The following is a 22,500-nucleotide window of genomic DNA, read 5'->3' on the forward strand; positions in this document are numbered from 1 at the left end:
CGGAAAAGGTATGTTTTCAGATCTGACTTAAAAGAATGTAGATCAGTGGCATTTCTAAGAGTTGAACGTAGAGAATTCCACATTTGGGGAACCTGAGCTCTGAAAGACCTATTTCCAGCGCATTCCAGATTAGTTCTTCTTTTTGGCGAGAACCAGTCGTGCAGCATTGTTCTGAATTTTCTGTAATCTGTGGATGGAGGAACATGGTAAACCTGCAAGAGTGGAATTGCAGTAATCCAGTCTGGACAAGACGAAAGAGGAAACCAACTGAACCATGTTTTTCTCTGTCACGTATGGCGGTCTGACTGACTGAGGTTAGCCTTCAAATATGAAAGTTACATGAGCGACACAAGAATGAAATTTGTTCGTTCATAGTCAAGGTTTGATCAACATATACACCCAGGAATTTGGCTGATGTTTGAAATGCAGTGACAAATTGTTTTAATGTGACTGCATGGGCCTTTTTTCACTCAGCCTCCTACAGCTGAGTTCAGTTTTCTCTTCATTGAGTTTTAGCTTGTGTTTGTCCATCCATACTTTTTATATCAGCTACACAAGTTTCCAGTTCACTAATAACTGTCTTGAAACCAGATGGTGGAGCAGCTTTTTGTAATTCTGTATCATCTGCATTTGCGCGTAACCAAATGAATGCAACATTTGGTAGTCTCACGCCAGACTACAAGACGGCAAGTTCACAACACACACACATACATACACATGTACGCACGCATGCACACAAATGCTGCCACAATTTTTTCCCCGCAGAATAGGCGGGGAAAGATTTCTGAGGCCACGAACGTGGTGGTCCAGCGTTTAGTACGTGCTGTTTAATCGAAATCAACACTTTGATTGTGTGGAAATGATGCAAGGGAAACAACTCCAAAGTAACAACAAGAGGACGTGGCTATGACGTCACGAGGCGAAGTTTTGCCATCGTGAACGAAAGCCGAGTCAACCAAACTCCGAACAGAAACACAGTGGTGTGGAAACGCAACATTCCTTGCATTTTCCATTTTCGTGTGTCGAACGTGAGTGCCCTGTGTGCATCGCTGTTCTTCTGTTCTGTTGGATCGTTTTGTGATTCTTTTGAATCGAGCTGATCAACAAGAATGGCTTAACGACTGACTCACCTCAGATTATTAAAAAAATAATTTCTTCAGGCTTTGGCTAAGGCCTATTCTTATGCTCACTGAATTGTAATCGATACAGTGACAAGTACCTGAACGCAACCGTGATTATATAGCTGATTTTTCCATTGCACAGGAACTAAATAGAAAAATATTGCCCCGAAAGAGTTACAAAACTGAGCTGTACACTGATCCATGTACTTTACACTAATTAAAGGCCTATTTTACTAGGAAACTACTAAATTTGAAATCCACCGATGACATTCACGGATCAGTTTGGTTATTTGTTCCAAGATGGTGTGTTGGAATGCCAGATTTGGTGGTGGCAGACCTACCAAGTAAATCTGGTGTTTGTGTTAAAATGTAGTTGAAGATGTGGACTCTTCGTCTCTTGCCATAGCACATCAGAACTCAAAACGTTTTTTTTTTTTTTTATTCAAGGATTAAGATTTTAGGCATGACCCATTCGTCCAGTCTACCCTTGCTAATCTATATCAGTTACAACAGCACACATATTTTTAACGGAAAGGGGAGAATGAGAGAAGAAAAAACAAAACAAAGTCCTGCAGAAGGAATATGATAACACACACACACACACACACACACACACACACAGATTGACAGATGGATAAGAGAGAGTGGGGGGAAGGGGAAGAGAAATATGTCATCAGTATCGACAACCGGATGACTAAACTAAAGCCACATTGTTGGTATCAAATCCACATAGACAATTGTAATCAATACTAAAATGACTACTACCATCACCAATCACACTTACACAACAGCTATTGTCTCCATTATTATGGAATGAAATGAATATATTTGTGCATGCAAACAACTGAAACAAGCAAACAAAACAAAGTGAATGTAGAGAAAATAAGACAGAATAACTCAATAAGAACAAGAGCAAAACAAGAATGAGGAGAAACAATAACAGATTCAGTAAGTTAGACATATAAATGCCCTCATTGTTACAGCCAACAGTTGCTTCTATATCTGAGTCATTTGCGGTTGGAAGGATTGAAGATATTTATGGAGATTTGACTTGAAAGTAGGTAGAGAACTGCTTGTTGGTATGTGTGCTGTGAGAGAGATGAGTAGAGGGAAATGATTGAACAGGAAATCAGACCTAAGCTATTAGGGTTCAAATCCTAGCAAGACCAGTCATTGAAAGGTGCAGGTTGGTCTGTTTGACAGATGTGCATGGTCTCTTTCTCCGCGAGACTCTGAATTTCTCTCATGTCACACGCACACACGCGCGCACACACACGCACACACACACACACACACACACACACACACACACACACACACACACACATGCATGCACACAAATGCACATACACATACAGTACAATACAATGCAGTGTAATACTGTACAATACATATTTCATAATCCAGCTGGAAATTAATTGTGCATCCACAGGCTCGTCACCCACAAATATATAATACAGTACAGTGCAATACAACACAACATTAAACAATACAACCTGATAGAATACAACACACACACACACACACTTTTTTTTGTTTTACTCATCCATCTGGAAATTATTTTGTGCATCCACAGGCTTGTCACTGACACCACAGCATCTCAGAGACCATGGTCAAGTCCAACAGACATAAAAAAAGAAGAAAAAACATGACATAGGTTGGACTGAAACCTGTGAAAGATAAAAAAGTAAAACACATTATTTTAAAGCTTAACAGACACAGTCAAGTAAAAATAAAAATGCAGTAGTTTGATTTACCACGCAATGAAGAAGAAAACAGACATTGAATTGATGTACCTTTATGGATGCACATATTTACTCATTTTCATTTGAATACATGCAAACAAAACATTTCTGAACCTTGATACATTTGAAAAATAAAGACAAGTAGTTAGCTGATGAGAACTGATTCAGTATTGCTTATTTCTTACAACTGTTTGGTACCTAACAATTTAAGAGTCAATAAAACATTGATCTTTTATGCCTTTATGTTTAATCTTGTGTCTTTTCAGTTATTGAAGTTCATGTATTAATACAAACATGGATATATAAGTTTGCGATGGTTTCAACAGTCTTCAGGAAGATGATAGATCTGACAGTGCATGTTTAGCCCAGTTTCTGAAGAAAAAGCATTTCATGATGATATTTGATTTATTTTGTATTGTTTTGACATACAACCTAAGATAATATGCTGTGACTGTTGGCACATACTGTTGACAGGCTAAGCTGCTCCAGTCACAATGATGGAAGAAGCCAATGATGACCAGCCAGAAATTGTCACCCATGAAGAAGTGGCGCTTGCAGAGAGAGAGGCTGCTCAAAATTCTCCAGGTATAATCACTGTCATTTGCTGATGTAGTCATTGTAACAGGCAGTTACTGTATCAAGTTTATACATTGATAGATCTACAGTGTGACACATTGACCTGTGCTTTCTGTTCACAGATAGCAAGTTTTGTGTTTAGAATGATGATAAGGTATTATTCACCTGAGAATGGCAATACTCATTTACAAAATGTTCATTCAGAAGCAAGGCCTTTTAAAAAATTTTCCCTTTTGTTTGTACTGCTGACTGTTGTCTATCACCACTGAGTGTGTGTGTGTGTGTGTGTGTGTGTGTGTGTGTGTGTGTGTGTGTGAGTGCATGTGTGTGCGTGTGGTATGTGTGTGTGCGTGTGGTGTGAATAGAATAGATTTTAGAATAGAATAGATTTTATTGTCATGAAACTGTATGGTTTATAAGACACAAGTGCAATGGTAAATAAATGAATGAATGAAAAACACACAATTAGTCAATCAGTTAATGCAGTAAATTGCAGCAGCATTCATAAACAAGTTTTCCTAATCTTGTTTGTATATATTCATCATCTGTTAGCATCACCTGACTGGGAATATTTCCTGTGTTATTCGAATTTTGAATATCTTTTAAAAATTGTTGCCTTAAGGTGTGTGTGTGTGTGTGTTTGTTCGTTCTTTTGCTTAACTTCTATCCACATTTGTGATTTTAGACGAAAATCTCCCCCACCTCATCCATGTCTTAAATCATCACTATTTTCCCTGTTTCTCTCTCCTCAATTAGCATTAAAAAAAAAAAAAAAAAAAAGGAAGGAGAATATTGTTCATCCTCTCCATATGTATGAGTCATTATAGGCTGTGGGAGTTACAGTACATGGGTAACAAAAAAGTAAATGAAATTAAAGGTAAAGAAAGCAAACCGTGGGTCAGGGTAAGAACAACAACAAAAGTGAAGACAGAAAAAGGGGAAGAAAACAAACAGTTGGTCATTCACTCAGTGTGTGAAAGGCATGGTGGTGTGATTGCAGGCAGCCAGACAGGAGGCAGCGCTGTGCCGGCCCCGTCCCCCCTGCCATCATTCCTTACCTCCCCTGTGGGTGCTTCCTCCTCTTCCACGCCTGTATGTCACACTGTTTTGTATGTCACACTGTTGTCTTGTATGTCACACTGTTGTCCTGTATGTCACACTGTTGTCTTGTATGTCACACTGTTGTCTTGTATGTCACACTGTTGTCTTGATGTGTCATTTCTTGGCTCATCATTTACTAGTATATTAAATAGCAGACTTCCTGCATTTATTGAAAGTAACAAGATATTACTGATTAATCAAGCTGGGTTTCGAAAGAACCATTCTACTGTTGACAGTGCTTTTGTTTTTAGTGACAATTGACATTTTCAAACAGCAGAAGAAAAGTTATATTGCGCTTTTGTTGACTATAGGAAAGTCTTTGATTCTGTGTGGCGGTATGGGCTATGGATAAAACTAATGAGGGAGAATGTCAGTGGTGAGATTTTGAATGTGTTGTGAAAATGTATGATCACATTAAGTCATGTGTGTTCAATGGTGATAACAGATCCAAATTTTTTTGCAAGTTTTAGAGGAGTACGTCAAGGAGAATATCTCTTTCCATTGCTTTTTTCTTTATATTTGAATTATTTGGAGACGTTTTTGCTAACATACGTATGCCTTCCTCTTACTATTCACACTAAAAACAAAAATGCGTTTGATGGTGAAAACAGTTCTACAGCATATATACGTTTATTAGTTCTCTTGTATGCAGATGACATGATTCTTTTATCAGATTCGAAGCAGGGTTTACAGAAAGCATTAGATGCCTTATTACAGTATTGTCTTGAATGGAAACTTGAAGTCAGTGTCTGAAAAACCAAAATTGTAATCTTCAGTTCTAAACAGAACACACAAGATCTGTTTAAGTTTGGTTTTAGAAACAATAGATGTTGTCAGTTCATTTACATACCTTGGAATAGAATTCAGTAGGATTGGAATATTCTTTCTAGCTAAAAAGAGTGCATATGAGTTATTACCATGCACATAGGGCAATGTTTTCGTTGTTACAAACTGCAAGAAAGCAGGAACTATTCTTACATGTTGTTTTAGATATGTATCAGAAAATGGTTATACCAGTTCTATTATATGGATGTGAAATATGGGGATATGAGAATCTTATTGTGCTAGAAAAACTGCAAATGAAGTTCCTGAAAACGCTTTTCCATCTTCACCGAAACGCTTTTCCATCTTCACCGAAACGCTTTTCCGTCTACACCGAAACACAATGTCAGATATGCTACTTGGAGAAACAGGTATATTTCTCATTTCAGTTCTTGTAAAGTGTAGAATGGTGCGTTTTTGGTCAGGATTAATTGATGATGCAACTGATAAATTATCATGTAAAGCATATTCTGCTTTATACAGGTTATTTTCTCATATAGATTTCCCATCAAAGTGGCTAAACTTCATCAAGAATATTTTGATTAACAACTGTTATGACTGTGTTTGGTTTTCACATACATTCCAAAGTAAGGATTTCTTTTGTTGAAATATCATGCAAAGTCTAAAAGGTATGTACATTCAGTCCTGGAGAAAATCGCTCGAAGACAGTCTGAATGTCTGTTCTATAGGAGTATCAAACCCAACTTTTGTCAAGAAATATATAATTCACAACTTCCAGATATTTACATATATCCTTTGATAAAGTTTTGTTGCAGTAACCGTGAACTTAAGATCGAAATAGGAAGAAGAGAAGGCGAAAACAGAGAAAACACAATTTGCAAAGAATGTAATATGGGTACTGTTGGGGATGAATTTCATTTTGTTTTAGAATGTCTCCAAAATACTGTAATTAGAAATAAATTGATACCACATAAATATTAATCACATATGTCAATGTTCAGTTTATGCAATTTATTCAGTGCTGGGAAGAAAACACAACTTAATCTAAGTAAATTCATAAAACATGGAAAGGGTGTGTAACTTTTGTTACATCTAAAACATACTTGTCAGTATGTTTAAGTTTGATTTGTTTTGTTGCAAATCATTATCATTAGCATGCACGTGTGTGTGTGTGTGTGTGTGTGTGTGTGCGCGCGCGCGCGCGTGCGTGCGTGTGTGCGTGGTGTGCGTTTTTGTGTGTTTTGGAGACATCGTTGGACTGAAGTTGTGATTCACTGAGTATGTATTGTTATTGTATCCTCCACACCCATAAAGGGGCAAAAGGATTAAATTTCTTTGAAAAAAATCTCTTGTCAGTGTGTGTGTGTGTGTTTTAAATAATTGATTTAATAATGTTACTGTTGTTTCAGACACTTCCAACGCAGTCTTCAGCAACTTTCCCCACACCAGTCAGGTGAGCTGTGTTTGTGCTGCAGGCAGTGAGGGATGAAATTGTAATATAATTCATAATATGTAACGCCCAAAGATTTTGATTGATGTATACATATATGCTTCTGAGATTACTGTTGGTGGGTTGTGCATGTAAGAATGTGGACAATTGTGCAAGCCAAATGAGTGAGTGTGTGTGCATGCACACATCCTTGCATGAGTCTGCGTGATGAGGACAGTTTAAAACTGAAAGTAATAGTGGTTTCAAACTTGACAGGATCTGTTTAGTCTTCAGCACAGTGATCAAGAATTGTATTTGTTTATCTTTGTTGCTCAGTAACAAGCCCAGCACTCCACTTGCGGCCATAGCAGGGCTGAAAAACTGTTAACTATTGATCCCATAGCACACAGAAAACAACCACCACAGTTTAAGTTTCAGTTTCAGTTTCTCAAGGAGGTGTCACTGTGTTCAGACAAATTCATGTCTGCTAGGCAGACGCTTGACCAGCAGCATAACCCAACGCACTTAATCAGGCCTTGAGTGCATGGTTATGTATTTATGTACCTATCAGAGTGAATTTCTTCAACAGGATTTTGCCAGAGGACAACACTCTCATTGCCATGGGTTCTCAAAGCGCCAAGTGCATGCTGTACATGGGACCTTGGTTTATCATCTTATGTGAATGGCTTGATGCTCAGTCGGATTTGCCAGTCAAACTTGGGAGGGCGATAGTGGGATTCGAACCCACACCCTCAGGGATTGTCAATATTGACAGCTGAGTGTTTTAACCAGTCTGCAACCTTCCTCCACATCAACAACAACAACAAAATTCAAAAGTAAAAATAACAAAAAAACCTGAACCTAAATATAAGTATACAGAGTACAGAAAATGATACATTAAACTGGAATTCTCATGGGAAGGGGTGAGGGGGTGGGGTGGGGGGTGTTGGGAGGGTTTGTGTGTGTGTGTGTGTGTGTGCGTGTGCGTGCGTGCCTGTGTGTGTGCCTCTGTGTGTGTGAAGCGTGTGTGCATTTGTGTGTGTGTTTGTGTGTATGCATCTGTATGTGTGCCTCTGTGTGTGTGTGTGTGTGTGTGTGTGCGTGTGTGTGTGATAGAGAGGAGTGAAACAGACTGATGAAGTGTGTTGTGCTGATAGACCAGGGGCCACACCCTCTGGCACTCCTGCTCCAGCTGCCGGCAGGCCCCCTGCCAGAGACACCCCTGTGCGCAGTGAGGCTCCTGGTAGGTGAAGCCCCTCCATTTTGTGTGAATGAACTGCTTCCATTTTGTGTGTAATGAACCACCTCCATGTTGTGTGAATGAAGCACCTCCATGTTGTGTGTAATGAACCACGTCCATGTTGTGTGTAATGAACCACGTCCATGTTGTGTGTAATGAACCACCTCCATGTTGTGTGTAATGAACCACCTCCATGTTGCGTGAATGGTGTGTAATGAACCATGTCCATGTTGTGTGTAATGAACCACGTCCATGTTGTGTGTAATGAACCACCTCCATGTTGTGTGATGAACCACGTCCATGTTGTGTAATGAACCACCTCCATGTTGTGTGATGAACCATGTCCATTTTGTGTGATGAACCACCTCCATGTTGTGTGAATGAACCACCTCCATGTTGTGTGATGAACCATGTCCTTTTTGTGTGATGAACCACCTCCATGTTGTGTGTAATGAACCACCTCCATGTTGTGTGATGAACCATGTCCATTTTGTGTGATGAACCACCTCCATGTTGTGTAATGAACCACCTCCATGTTGTGTGAATGAACCACCTCCATGTTGTGTGATGAACCATGTCCATTTTGTGTGATGAACCACCTCCATGTTGTGTGATGAACCACCTCCATGTTGTGTGATGAACCATGTCCATTTTGTGTGATGAACCACCTCCATGTTGTGTGAGGAACCACCTCCATGTTGTGTGATGAACCACCTCCATGTTGTGTGATGAACCACCTCCATGTTGTGTGAATGAAGCACCTCCATGTTGTGTGAATGAACCACCTCCATGTTGTGTGATGAACCACATCCATGTTGTGTGAATGAAGCACCTCCGTGTTGCGTGTAGTGAACCACCTCAATGTTGTGTGTGATGAACCACCTCCATGTTGTGCGTAATGATGTGATATCATTTAATCTTAAGCTCATAAAGCCTGTAAAGATAAAGAAAAATGTTTACTCGCGCAATTACAGATCTTTAAATGTTAATCTTTTAAAAGCTGATGTTTCAGAAGTATTTGCCACCAGTCTGTATACCAGTGACCTGATCACATTTTACAACACTTCCCACCAGGAACTGCTTGATAAGCATGCCCCTCTCACAATGCGTGTGTGTTTGATCGTTTATGTGCACCCTGGATGTCTCATGAAATCAAGATGGCAAAACAGCAGCGTCACTCTGCTGAGCGAAAATGGTGAAAGTTTGGTCTGGAAATTTTCAGGTAGATATATGCTCACTAACGCAGTACTGTAAATCAAATGATCCGCGATGCGAAAAAAAACAACATGTGCAACAGAATTACTGATGCTGATTCCTCCAGAGTTCTGTTTCGCCTGGCCTATTCGGTGATGAGGAAGGATGTCTGAACTGTTTTGCCTAGCAATATACCTTCTGAAAATCTAGCTGATAAATTTATTGATTATTTTACTACTAAAATAGAGATGATTAGAAGTAGCTTCGATTCTCCTACTGATTTTAGTGAATCTGATACTTTTAATGGAACACAGTTCACTACATTCCAGACAGTTACCAAGGACCTGGGTGTGAGAAAAGTGTGTGTGATGTTTGGGACAGGGCCCATGCAGACTCCATTCGAGGCCAGCTCTGCCATTGCTGTGAGCAGGGGGACAGAGGTGGGCACGGTGCCGTCCCCTGCCCCATCACAGGGCCCGGGGCTGTTTGGGTGGCTCTCCAACAACAGTCTGGTCAACAGGGTGGTGGAGAAAACCAAGGTCGGGATGAGGAGGATGGTGATGTTTAAGATGCTGCTGTTGTTGTTGCTGCTGCTGCTGCTGCTGCTGCTGATGGTGATGATGATGATGATGGTGATGATGATGAAGATAATGATTATACTGATGATGAAGATGTTGCTGCTGCTGATCATGACGATGATGTTTTTTTCTGATGTTATGTTGATTTAAGCTATTTTTATGCTCATAGGTGCGAGTGTGTATGGTTGAGTGTGGTCAGTGAGATTAGGGGGTTGCTGCCTATGAATGGGCAATTGCCAGAGCATTGAGTCTGAGTTTATTTTAATGCTCCATACAAATGCCATTCATAATTCTTCTTCTTATATTCAGATAATGATGATGATGTTGATGGTGATAGTAATAATGATAAAGATAATGATAATAATATTAATGATATGTTATGATAATAATAGTAATGATGATGATGATGATGATGAGAATATTAGTTTTTGTTTTGTATTTGAGGTATATCTATCACTGCAGCATGTAACACTGAAAAAAGATGCCTGTAACTTTACTGTCTCTTCTAATTTCATACAAGTAAAGGGTACTCATTATTTCAGCACTCTGCATTTCAAAGAATGACTGCAAACAGACATTTTAAAACAAAGTGGTTGAAGTTATTGCTCAAAGAAAAGAAGGTTCATTGCTGCTGAGGAATTAGGCACAAATAAGGAAACAGCGGAATCAAATCTGTGAGCAAGTTGTTTTTTGCATTTTTCATCCATAAACTTAGGTCTGTTTACTTTTTTTTTTTTTTTTTTTTTTTTTTTTGCTGCCCCATCATCTGCACCGTTTCAGTGGCATTACTCCCATGCCGCTCTTTTAGATTCTCCCATACACGGCCACACCCGGGTTCGTCCTTAGCAGTTCCAGCGTCGGCAGTCCACAGGGAACCATCGATGTTAGGTCGCCAGGAGGCCACACACCAGAAGAGATCCTGCACTGCTGCTGAGTCACTTCGGTGGTGTTCAGTGGTGCCTTTTCTGTTTTTTAACATACTTTGGACACCACCTACTAAGCCCCCTACTAACGACAATAATGGCTTAGTCGCGGAGCCAGACTGAGTGAGCGTCCCTCCCAGAGTGGAGACCGCCACCACGTCCCTCAAACAACAGCCCCCCATGAATCTGCCGATACTGACGACATTGTCAGGACTCACCCCAAGCACGGAAGTGGAAGGGTATCGAAATGAGGTCACCATGAGAGCAGGGCATGGCCACAGACTTTGAGACTATTTTGTTTATATTGATGACGATGAAGGATGGTCTGTTTACTTTGATTCAGGTTAATTGAAGATATGTTTTGGAGCTGACTGATGATTGATGTCCGATGAACCTCCATGCCTGTGTGTTGTTTGTGGACAGAGCTCTGTGGAGTCGGTCATCACCACTCTGGACCCGGGCATGAAGGAGGTGATACGTAAGTGGAACCTTCTTGTTTTCTGTCTTTGTTTTTTTGCTGCACTATTATCTGAACTGTTTTCATTGGCATTAGTCCCCATGCCGTCCATTCCCAGTCCCCAGTGCACAGCCACACACAGGGTCTGTCTGCTGCAGTCTCAGTGCTGGCAGTTTACAGGGAACTATCGATGTCAGTTTGCCAAGTGGCCACACAGAGGAGACCCAACACTGCTGCCGAGTCACTTCAGTGGTGTTCAGGAGTGTCTGTCTTGATTTAACGTAGACAGGACACCATCTTCTAAGCCTCCTGCTGATGACAGTAATCCTTCAGTCCCAGAGTTGGACTGAGTGAGCCTCCCCTCCACCAGAATGGAGACTGCCACTGTGTGAAAAAACCTTGTGATTCATTTTCCTGTTTGGGCACAGCTGTGGTTAGCATCAAAACGGCCATGTAGAAGACTGTAGGTTTGAATTGCCCACACCTCCCTCTGAGAGTGGAGGGACAGAACATAAATCATCATTGATGGGCACAGTAGCTGAGTTGTTAAAGCGTTGGACTTTCAGTCTGAGGGTCACAGGTTCAAATCACGGTGATGGCGCCTGGTGGGTGTAAAGGGTGGAGGTTTTTCTGATCTCCCAGGTCAACATATGTGCAGACCTGCTAGTGCCTGAACCCCCTTCGTGTGTGTATGCATGCAGAAGATCAAATACGCACGTTAAAGATCCTGTAATCCATTTCAGCGTTCGGTGGGTCATGGAAACAAGAACATACCCAGTATGCACACCCCGAAAATGGAGTATGGCTACCTACATGGTGGGGTAAAACAGTCATACATGTAAAAGCCCACTCGTGTACATACTAGTGAATGTGGGAGTTGCAGCTCACGAACGAAGAAGAAACTATCATTATTTTCTTTCTTTATTGTCCTTCTGTTGGCTTTGGAGAGGTGGGATTCGGCAGCTGTATTCTGTGTAGAAATCTCTTTATTCATGATGCCTGAGTGGAGGCTGCTGTTGGATCTATTATTTACTAGGTGAAAATCTCTGTCCAGAATTGTGCAGTGAAGCAAGGATATAGACATATTTAGTGTGTGTGTGTGTGTGTGTGTGTGTCTGTGTGTGTCTGTTTGTGAGTGTATGTTTCATCTGTGCGCACTGTGCTTGTTTGCAATATATGTGAACATGTGTGTGTGGATGTGTGCTCACATATGGAAAGGTTTGTGTGAACATGCCTGTGTATCATTGTATATGCGTGAATTGTATTGTGAGTGTGTACTTGCCTGTGTGTACATCTGTGTGTGCAATCAGGTGCATGTATCATTGTGTATATGTGTGTGTGTGTGTGTACTCGCATATGTGTACATCTGTGTGCACATGCAGGTAGATGTATCATTGTGTGTGTGTGTGTGTGTGTGTGTGTGTTGACAGGTTCAGGGGGTGAGGTGAACGTGGTGGTGACCTCCACCAAGGACAACAAGGTGCTGGCCGTGAGGCAGGCCTTCCAGCAGACCTTTGGTCGGGCCACCGTCACTGGCAAGGCAAGGCAACATCTCTCCTCCCTCCCTCTCTCTGCACTTCGTCTCATCCTGTCTTTCTTTTCCTGGCCAGGTTCTTTCTGTTAGTGTGTTGGCTTTGTGTGTGTGGGTCTTTTATCCAGTAGAGTGCCTATAAGACGTCAGCTGATGTCCTACAAAAAGTATTGCTATAGTGCCTATAAGACGTCCACTGACGTCCTGCGTATGTTCTGATTTTTCCTTCATTGGAGTTTGGTTCATTTCACATAAACAGACTCTGAACAGTTGGTTTGATGTGTCTGGATTATAAAAATACTATTTAAATCAACATTCATCAGGAAGAGGACCCCTTTCTACTGGATAATAATTTGCTAACTGACCACGTGATACGCGCGTGGAAAAGGGGGTTGCATCATATGCAAAACAATGCATTGAAAACTGTGTCCAGTAAAGCAAATTGTCCCAGTCAGCAGATTCACATAATTCTGAAAGCTCTGCTTGTGGTTGTGGACAGATTTTGTGATGGAGAAGGATCTCTCTTGTCTGATAATTGGTTTGAAAACGAAGGTGATTGACAGTGACAGCCCCATTTTATGGTAATTCAGTCCATCTATCCCATCAGACAGCTTTTTTTTTAACAAGTGGCTATGACTGACAGTATACGAGCAGCGAGCATTGGAAGAAGGGGAAGAGAGGGAGAGGAGCGATGTAAGACGATAGGTCGAATGTCAGCCAGAGTTTATGAAGGGGGCGTGGCGTTTAGGAATGAGTGTGCTCACATTTCAGTGCAGACTGTAGGATTGGCAACCGCCAATGTTCCACGATTTTCACGAAATGCAGGGTGGAACCTGCACTGGTTGTGAAACACGGGCTTGTTTTTCACACTTTTTTTTGGCTGAATCAGATGGTTGACTTGTTTGAAGAGGTGGCAAGCTGGATGCACAGCAGACACTTTAATCAGCCTACGTGCAACTTGAAAGGAGTGAATGTCATCAAAGAACTTCACCCTCTCACTCCCAAACGCTCTTAGCTGTCAAAAAGCTTTCCAGCTCAGTTTCTGATACCGTGATTGACCTTTTACGTTGACTTTACCCACCTTTGTCATAGTTGGGACCGTGATTTACTTACATGTCTGCACGAGCTGTGATTTGTTTTTATAAACTTATAGCCTGTTTTAATTTCTTCTACAGGTATAATCTGACAATAGGCATGCTATTTCTTGCTGTATTTTGTTTCTTTTCTTTATGGATGTTATTATGTAGATGTGGAAATAGACTTTTTTGTTGCACAAAAATCATTATCTTGACTTAACATGCCTGAACAGTTATCTACAATCAACCTAATTGGGTAAAGGAGCCCAGAAGCAGAATCTACACTCATTTTTCTTCACAAAAACGTTTACATTCTTTCTGTATCACCCATAGTTTTTGTGCTAGAATTTTTTATGAATTATTACCCCCGAATCCTCATAATCACTTGGCGAGGGGAGAGCACTTTTTTTTTAATATATATTTTTTTTTTTACAAAATTCTCTGGCACTGGTTAATTTTTGATATTTGTCTCTCCTGTCCTTTCTTTCAATCTGTGCACTCACTGTTTCACCAGTTCTTTTTTTATATATCTTTTTTTGTGTGTGTGTTGAATTTAAGATACAAGATTTATTCATTATCTCTAAGGGACAACTTGTTGACACATATTTGCTGATGAAAAAAAGACATGAAAAAGAGCATTAGATATTGAATATTTTTCTTTTATGTAGATTTTAATGTAAAGGGTGAACCATGCCAGATTTATATAATGTTTTCAAGTGCTGTGCAAATTGTTTAGCAACCTCAGGACCCTTGCTGCAAATGTTTAAGGCCAGACACTGTAGTGAAATTTTGACCAACATCATGATTTTTTGTGATTTTCGTTATTTCACATAATTTGCTTCTTCAACATCTAATCTTTATAGTTCGTTTCACCTGGGTACTATATTCACTTAAATAAAGCTTCAAGCAGCATCAAGAAACAGAAATAACATATCTATAAAGGTACCAAAGTTTTAAGCTTTTAATTTTTTTGTTTGTCGGCCATTTTGGATTCGTTTCCATGGAAACCGTCATGACAAATTGCACAAAATGACCTTTTTAGACATGTTAGTCCAATATCTTTGCATACCATGTCACAGAAAGCCATAAACTTCAAGTTTATTTCATACGTTTTTGTACTACCGTGTCTGGCCTTGATCATGACAAAACTCAGTCTCTTCTACCCATACACACAGACTTCATGGAAGTTTTTCCCAAATGCAGCCTCCTCCACACACACACCGAGCAGATCTCATGCCTCAGAACCTTCCTAACAGAGTTTATCTCATGGAGTGTACACAATCAGGAAAGTGTCCATCCTCTGTGGTAGGATAGGTTTTCAAGGCCGGTTCAGCGTCTGGAGTGTACACAAAGGTAAGGCATCTGCTCTGTATTTTTTGACTCACTTGTGTAAACAAAGCGAGTCTATGTTTTAACCTGGTGTTAGGTTGTCTGTGTGTATGTCTGTGTGTCCATGGTAAACTTGAACATTGCCATTTTCTCTGGAAATACTTTGCCAATACCAAATTTGACTTAAACATAGTATGAAAAAAAATTTCACAGTCATACCAATAACAGGTTGGAAGTCTCCCGAATTAAGCCATTCTTTCCGAATCATTAACGGTTTATTTCCTTGAGGTTTGTTCCGAAATCTGAAAATTCTAAAAACCGCTTCCCACTGAGTTAGGCCGACTAGCAGTAGGTTGTATTCGAATCCATGACCTCATTTTTCTTGTTCACAATTAAAAGGAAAGAAATACAAATTCTGGACAGAACACATACAGTAATAGTAACTACACCGTCGACATGTTTACTGCATATAAATATTCTAAAGTGGACACTGACTCAACTGGATGAATGAACATGAAAGAAAAATTGAATTGATCGTTTCTTTCAGCTTGTTGTAGGCCTTGCTTTGTCGTTTCTTTCAGCTTGTTGTAGGCCTTGCTTTGTCGTTTCTTTCAGCTTGTTGTAGGTCTTGATTTGTCGTTTCTTTCAGCTTGTTGTAGGCCTTGCTTTGTCGTTTCTTTCAGCTTGTTGTAGGTCTTGATTTGTCGTTTCTTTCAGCTTGTTGTAGGCCTTGCTTTGTCGTTTCTTTCAGCTTGTTGTAGGCCTTGCTTTGTCGTTTCTTTCAGCTTGTTGTAGGTCTTGATTTGTTCGTGCAGATCTAGAGATCTACCATGTCTTGCTTTGTGGTTGAAGGGATAGCAAAGACTCCTTTACCGCTGAAGTAAAAGAATAATCGAATTATAATAAAACACACAAAAAACATGATTTAAACAGCGTTGTTGCGTCCACTACAATCACATCTATTTATTGCACAAAGAAGAAAACATCAACATTGCTTTAAGTATTAAATTTAGTCTAATGACGTCAGATGCGCCGCAGCAGTGGGGATTAGTCTGTTTGCTTTGGAACTAAACATGCATGGTTCGATCTCCCTCGCATACCTTTTTTTTTCTTTTTTTTCTCCCAAGCTTATTCTATATATCATATTTAATACAGAGCACTTTTCGACGATTTTTTAAATCTGTTTTTTTGTCTCCTCATGATTCCTTTGACTGGATAAAGCATGAAGGACAAGTGAGTCTTGAAGGCTTTGCCTCTTGTTTTTTCTTTAATTTAAATAGCACGTGAGGCATAGCTTATGTATGGGTAAGTCCCATGGCTTTGACACATGCTTGAAAGTGAAGCTGTAGGTGAAACTGCAGGAAGGGCAGGCAACGACGGCGGCCCAGCCTGTGGGGTTCACGGCAGGTCTGAAGGGGGCAGAGGATCGAATCAACTCCCTGCAGAGGTCCGGGGAGGTGGCCGAGGACACGCCCATTGTCTCCATTGAGGGCTTCATCGTGGAGCTGTTTCCTGACAAGTGGGTTACGCTTCTTCGTCGACGTCGTCTTTTTTCTTCTTCTGCTTCTCTCTTTGTCTTCTTTTGCTTCTTCTTCTCCTTTGTCTTCTTCTTTGTATTCTTTTTTCTACTTCTGCTTCTGCTTCTTATCCTTTGTGTTCTTTGTATTCTTCTTCTACTTGGTTTAAATTATCTTTAATTGTTCAACAGTACACATGAGTACAATGCAAAGACAAAAGAGCATCAACAAGCTTAAAGCTTATACTGTGCTCACAACATTGCATTTCAGTTTTAACATGATGACTGATGAACCATATTATCATGTGTATCAAATAACGTTCATAAACAGTAGGAAATGAAATAAAACAAATAAATACATAATATAGTAAAATTATGCTACTATCAATATTAACATGAGATTAAATTCATAGTCACCAGAGGAATTGGCCTGATGGAAGAGAAACATAAAGGGAAAAAAAAGCAATTTAGAAGATTGGTAGGTAAGATGGTGGGGGAGGGGGAGCAATTTAGAAGAATGGTGGGTAAGATGGTGGGGGAGGGGGAGCAATTTAGAAGAATGGTGGGTAAGGTGGTGGAGGAGGGGGAGCAGTTTAGAAGAATGGTGGGTAAGGTGGTGGAGGAGGGGGAGCAGTTTAGAAGAATGGTTGGTAAGGTGGTGGGGGAGGGGGAGCAGAGGGGAGAGAAGAAATTCTGACAGATCATTGGCCAATCCCTTCAACTTCGAACATTTGGTCAGTCAAGAATATAATATGGTTAGGACATCCAACACATATTTAGCAAATAGAATTGTATTGTACCTGTCCTTCACAAATACTTTCCAGTTTCAAAGTTAAAATCCATTTGAATTGGAGGTAAACTGGTGAACAGTTTGAATTATGAATATGTGTATGTGTTTGTCTGAAAATGTGAGTTTTTAAGGAATGTATTTCTTTTTAATCTAAGCATTATTTACTTGATATTTTTATTGTTTGGTGGATCATGCTTTTTTTATTCATCCTGTGAACACATTGGATTGAGCTGTTGTAATGTTTTATGTCATGTTTATATCTGGCTCGATTATGTAAGGTGCTTTGAGCAGCATCAGGACTGGATATCGCGCCATAGAAAAGTTATGAATTATTATTATTATTGTTATTATTATTATTATTATTATTATTATTATTATTATATAATTGTATGATTTGGCAGATCAGGATCTCCATACAACAGAGTTTGTAAGTAGATGTAGTTTGGAGATAAAGTTAAGATTGTGTTTGCACGAGCCATATGAAAGTCTTGACAAAATGATAAATAATGTTCAGCAGTTTTGCTTGCAGTGCCACAAGCAAGCACAAAGTGGGTCGTTTATTAAATGTCTGTTGAACATATCTTCTCTTAAATCACTAATCCCTAGATGAAGTCGACAGTGAATGATTTGTTCCTTCCGTTTACCAAAGTAATGATAGCTAGGCACTACAGCATCGTTAGCACACAGGTAATGTTTAAGCTGGCTTAAGGAATTGCTGGTTTTAACATAATCAGGTAGAGAATTCCAGAGATAAGTAGTGGATGGTATGTGTGATTTCTGATAGAGTTTGGTGTGAAATTTTGGTACAGTGCGTTCCAGTGACCTGCGTCTATGGTTAGGGTTACTGTCTGAAACAAGACCAGGAACAAGATCCTTTAGGTAATTAGGGCATAGACTGTAACCATCTTGAAATAATGCACAAGTTTGTGTCTGTTCCTTCTTTCCTTAAGTGATTCTTGGTATATTTTTTGGTAACTTGTCCCATGAACAGCTCCAATTATGGTTCTTAATGCTTCAAGCTGTAAATTTTTATCAGAGAGTCTGATTGTGCATATGTGCAATTATCCCATACAATATTGGCATAGTCAAAATGTGGTAATATGAATGATTTGTACATAATTTTGAATTCTCTTCTGTTTAACTTGTACTTATACAGCTTTAGACAAGAAACCAACATAGTTACAGCATTGATTATACTTTTAATGTGTTCCTACCATTTACAGTTGTTTTGGAGTATGACACCTAGATGTTTGTGTGTCTGTACTTTGTAATGGTGTGCTTCCAAAAGTAAGAGGTAAAATTGGGTCAGTGTTTCGAGAAAAAATTAATAACTCTGTTTTCCCTTCATTACTACTGTAATTGATGACACAGGTGTGTGATGATGATGTGGGTTACAGGTGTATGACACATGTGTGTGATGATGACATGGGTTACAGGTGTATGACACAGGTGTGTGATGATGGTGTGGGTTACAGGTGTATGACACAGGTGTGTGATGATGATGTGGGTAAACGGTGTATGACATAGGTGTGTGATGATGGCGTGGGTTACTTACAGGTGTATGACACGGGTGTGTGGTGATGACTTGGGTTACAGGTGTATGACACAGGTGTGTGATGATGATGTGGGTTACTTACAGGTGTATGACACAGGTGTGTGATGATGATGACGTGGGTTACAGGTGTATGACACAGGTGTGTCATGATGACATGGGTTACAGGTGTATGACACAGGTGTGTGGTGATGACGTGGGTTACAGGTGGTACGAGATGAGCTGCCTGCTGCTGAAGGACCCGGTGCACCAGGTGACGCTGCAGACCTGTTCACAGCCCACCTTCGTCCCCTCGCGCTACGTGATGGCCGCCCAGGACCTCACCCCACAGGACTACCCCCTGCGCTGGTCGGGCCTCTCTGCCACCATCGGCCAGGTAAGCAGGCAGGCCGGGACTGAGCGCTCCTTATCCCCCCCCCAACCTCCCTGCACCCCCTCCCTCCCTCCCTCCACACACACACACACATCCGCCCAGCTATCCAGCTAACCGCACAACCATGCACCCAGTCACCCCCACACACACCCATACACCCAGTCACCCCCCCACACACCCAGCACCCCACACACACACACACCCACACCCCCAGTCACCCCCCCACACACCCAGTCACCCTCCCACACACCCAGTCACCCTCCACACACACCCAGTCACCCCCCACACACACCCAGTCACCCCCCCACACACCCAGTCACCCTCCACCACACCCAGTCACCCCCACACACACCCATACACCCAGTCACCCCCCCCCCACCCAGTCACTCCCTCCCCACCCACACACCCAGTCACCCCCCACACACACCCAGTCACCCTCCCACACACACCCAGTCACCCCCCACACACACCCATACACCCAGTCACCCCCCCCCCCACCCAGTCACTCCCCCCCCACACCACACACCCAGTCACCACCCCCACACACCCAGTCACCCCCCCACACATCCCACACACCCAGTCACCCCCCCCCACCATCCCCCCCCCACACCCACACCCAGTCACCCCCACCACCCAGTCACCCCCCACACACCCAGTCACACCCCACCCCACCACCCAGTCACCCCCCACACACACCCAGTCACCCCCCCACACCACACCCATCCACCCACCCCCACACCCCACACACCCAGTCCACCCCCCCTACACACCACACCCGTCACCCCCCCCCCCACCATCACCCCAGTCACACCCACCACCCACCCACACACCCCCACCCCACACCCACCCCCACCCCCCCACCCATCACCCCCACAACCACACCCAGTCACCCCCCCACACCCACACCCCCCACACCACCCACCCAGTCACCCCCACACACCCCATCACCCCCCACTCACCCACCACCCACCCACCCATCACCCCCACCACCCCACCCCCACACACCCTCACCACACACCATCACCACCCCCATCACCCCCCCCCCCCACATCAATACACCCAGTCACCCCCCCCCCCTCCCATCCACACACCCAGTCACCCCACCCCACTCACCCACCCACCCACACACCCAGTCACCCCCCACTCAACCACCCCCCAACCCCCCACACACCCAGTCACCCCCCACTCAACCACACACCCACCCCCCCACACACCCAGTCACTCACCCACACACCCACACACCCTGTCTCACACTCACACACCATCCACCCAGTCACCACCCCACACACCCACACACCCAGTCACACACACACACACCCACATACCCAGTCACACACACACACACGCACACACACACACACACACACCACCTACCCACCCACACACTCACACCCCCGTTCACACACACACACATGCACACGCTCAGCCCCCGGTCCACGCCCCAGCCTGTCACCCACCCACACACTCCTCCCAGCCACCCATACACACCCACTCGGCCACACACCGTTGCACCCAGTCACTCTCACATGCACTCACCCAGCCAGACACCCACACACCCAGCCACCCACATCCACCCATTTTAGTATTTATTAAAAAAAAAAAAAAAGTTTTTGTTCTTCCTGCTTTATATTTTTAGTATCGTGTATGTACAAGATGTGCAACCCAAATGTATGTGCAACCTAAAAGTATACAGATTGATGACTTAGTTTACCTTAAATATACAAGTTCAATAGTGATGTTATCAGGCTTGCTTTTTTTTTTTAATCTGTCTTTTTTTGGTTTATGTGTATATATTCATTCTTCTTCCTCTTCTTCTGCTTCTTCTTCTTTGTTTTTGTTCTTCTTCCTCTTCTTCTTCTATGTATATGCATTATTATTTGAAAAGGAAAATAAATTGTCTTCTTTTCTTTTTTTCTTTTTTTTCTTTTTTTTCTTCTTCTTGATGTTGTGTGCCGTCTTTTCACTGTGATTGTGATTGAGATTCTGATTGCCTTTGAGATTCTGAATTGTGGTTGAGATTCTGACTAATTGTGACTGAGATTCTGACTTTGATAGTGACTGTGAGTCATGACGTGTAGCTGTGTGGCAGGTGATGGTGATAGTGACAGTGATAGTGATGTGTGGCAGGTGATGGTGATAGTGACTGTGAGTCATGACGTGGCTTTGTGACAGGTGATGGTGATAGTGACTGTGATTGTGACGTGTGGCTTTGTGACAGGTGATGGTGATAGTGACTGTGATAGTGACGTGTGTCTGTGTGGCAGGTGATGGTGATAGTGACTGTGAGTCATGACGTGTGGCTGTGTGACAGGTGATGGTGATAGTGACTGTGACAGTGATGTTTGGCTATGTGACAGGCGATGGTGATAGTGACAGTGATAGTGATGTGTGGCTGTGTGACAGGTGATGGTGATAGTGACTGTGACAGTGACGTGTGGCTGTGTGACAGGTGATGGTGATAGTGACTGTGATAGTGATGTGTGGCTATGTGACAGGCGATGGTGATAGTGACTGTGACAATGACGTGTGGCTGTGTGGCAGGTGATAGAGCAGGAGCAGCCCCACATTGGGCGTGCGGACTGGCAGAAGGTGATGTCGGGGGTGTCGCGTCAGGACTCCCTCCACCTGGCCGCCCTCACCCTGGCACACATGTACAGGCAGCACCTGCCCACCTCCTTCGTCTCTTGATCACCCTCCCCCACCCCTCCCCCACACACCCACATCCACCCCGTGCCCCTCCTCCTTCAAACCCTTTCACATCTCCTTCGCATAACCGCCCCCACCCTCTCATAACGCCCCTCTCATTCCCTCCTCGGTCCCCCTTCACACATCCCTCATAACCGCCTCACACTCCCTCATCCCCCTCCAACGCCCTTCACACTCCCCTCATAATCCCCTCACCCCCTCTCATAACCGTCTCTTACTCCCTCACCCCTACCCCCTTCATACCCCCTCATAATCCCCTCCCTCCTCCATGACCCCCTCACACTCTCTCACCCCCCCCTCCAACCCCCTTCATAACCCCCTCAAAGCCCCTTCACACACACCCTCACCCCCCTCATACCCCTAACTAATACCCCACACCCCACCCCCATAACCCCCCCCCGCACACTGCCTCACAGACCCCTTCACCAACCCTTCTTCATGTCCTGATAACCCACACCACCCCTCACACTGCCCACTTAC

The 22,500-nt window shown here is 42.6% G+C and overlaps 1 protein-coding gene across 2 annotated transcripts in view; it reads left to right on the forward strand.

Annotated features, from left to right (window-relative positions):
- Positions 1 to 903: 903 nt before the first annotated feature.
- The window catches only part of LOC143282175 (protein PRRC1-A-like), a 24,040-nt gene continuing 2,443 nt past the window's right edge, over positions 904 to 22,500 (forward strand). The window contains exons 1-11 of one of the 2 annotated variants that reach the window (XM_076587742.1): positions 904 to 1,028; positions 3,341 to 3,451; positions 4,443 to 4,534; positions 6,736 to 6,779; positions 7,913 to 7,998; positions 9,571 to 9,728; positions 11,114 to 11,168; positions 12,578 to 12,687; positions 16,445 to 16,602; positions 19,149 to 19,317; positions 21,856 to 22,500. The exon at positions 21,856 to 22,500 is cut by the window's right edge and continues 2,443 nt beyond it. In XM_076587742.1, the coding sequence (XP_076443857.1) occupies positions 3,361 to 3,451; positions 4,443 to 4,534; positions 6,736 to 6,779; positions 7,913 to 7,998; positions 9,571 to 9,728; positions 11,114 to 11,168; positions 12,578 to 12,687; positions 16,445 to 16,602; positions 19,149 to 19,317; positions 21,856 to 22,002 (1,110 nt within the window). In that variant the 5' untranslated portion in view covers positions 904 to 1,028; positions 3,341 to 3,360 and the 3' untranslated portion in view covers positions 22,003 to 22,500. The remainder of the gene's footprint in view (positions 1,029 to 3,340; positions 3,452 to 4,442; positions 4,535 to 6,735; positions 6,780 to 7,912; positions 7,999 to 9,570; positions 9,729 to 11,113; positions 11,169 to 12,577; positions 12,688 to 16,444; positions 16,603 to 19,148; positions 19,318 to 21,855) is intronic. The other variant, XM_076587743.1, reaches the window with a different exon arrangement.

This window comes from Babylonia areolata, chromosome 5 (genome assembly GCF_041734735.1).
Source record: "Babylonia areolata isolate BAREFJ2019XMU chromosome 5, ASM4173473v1, whole genome shotgun sequence".
Classification (NCBI taxonomy): Eukaryota; Metazoa; Mollusca; class Gastropoda; order Neogastropoda; family Buccinidae; genus Babylonia; species Babylonia areolata.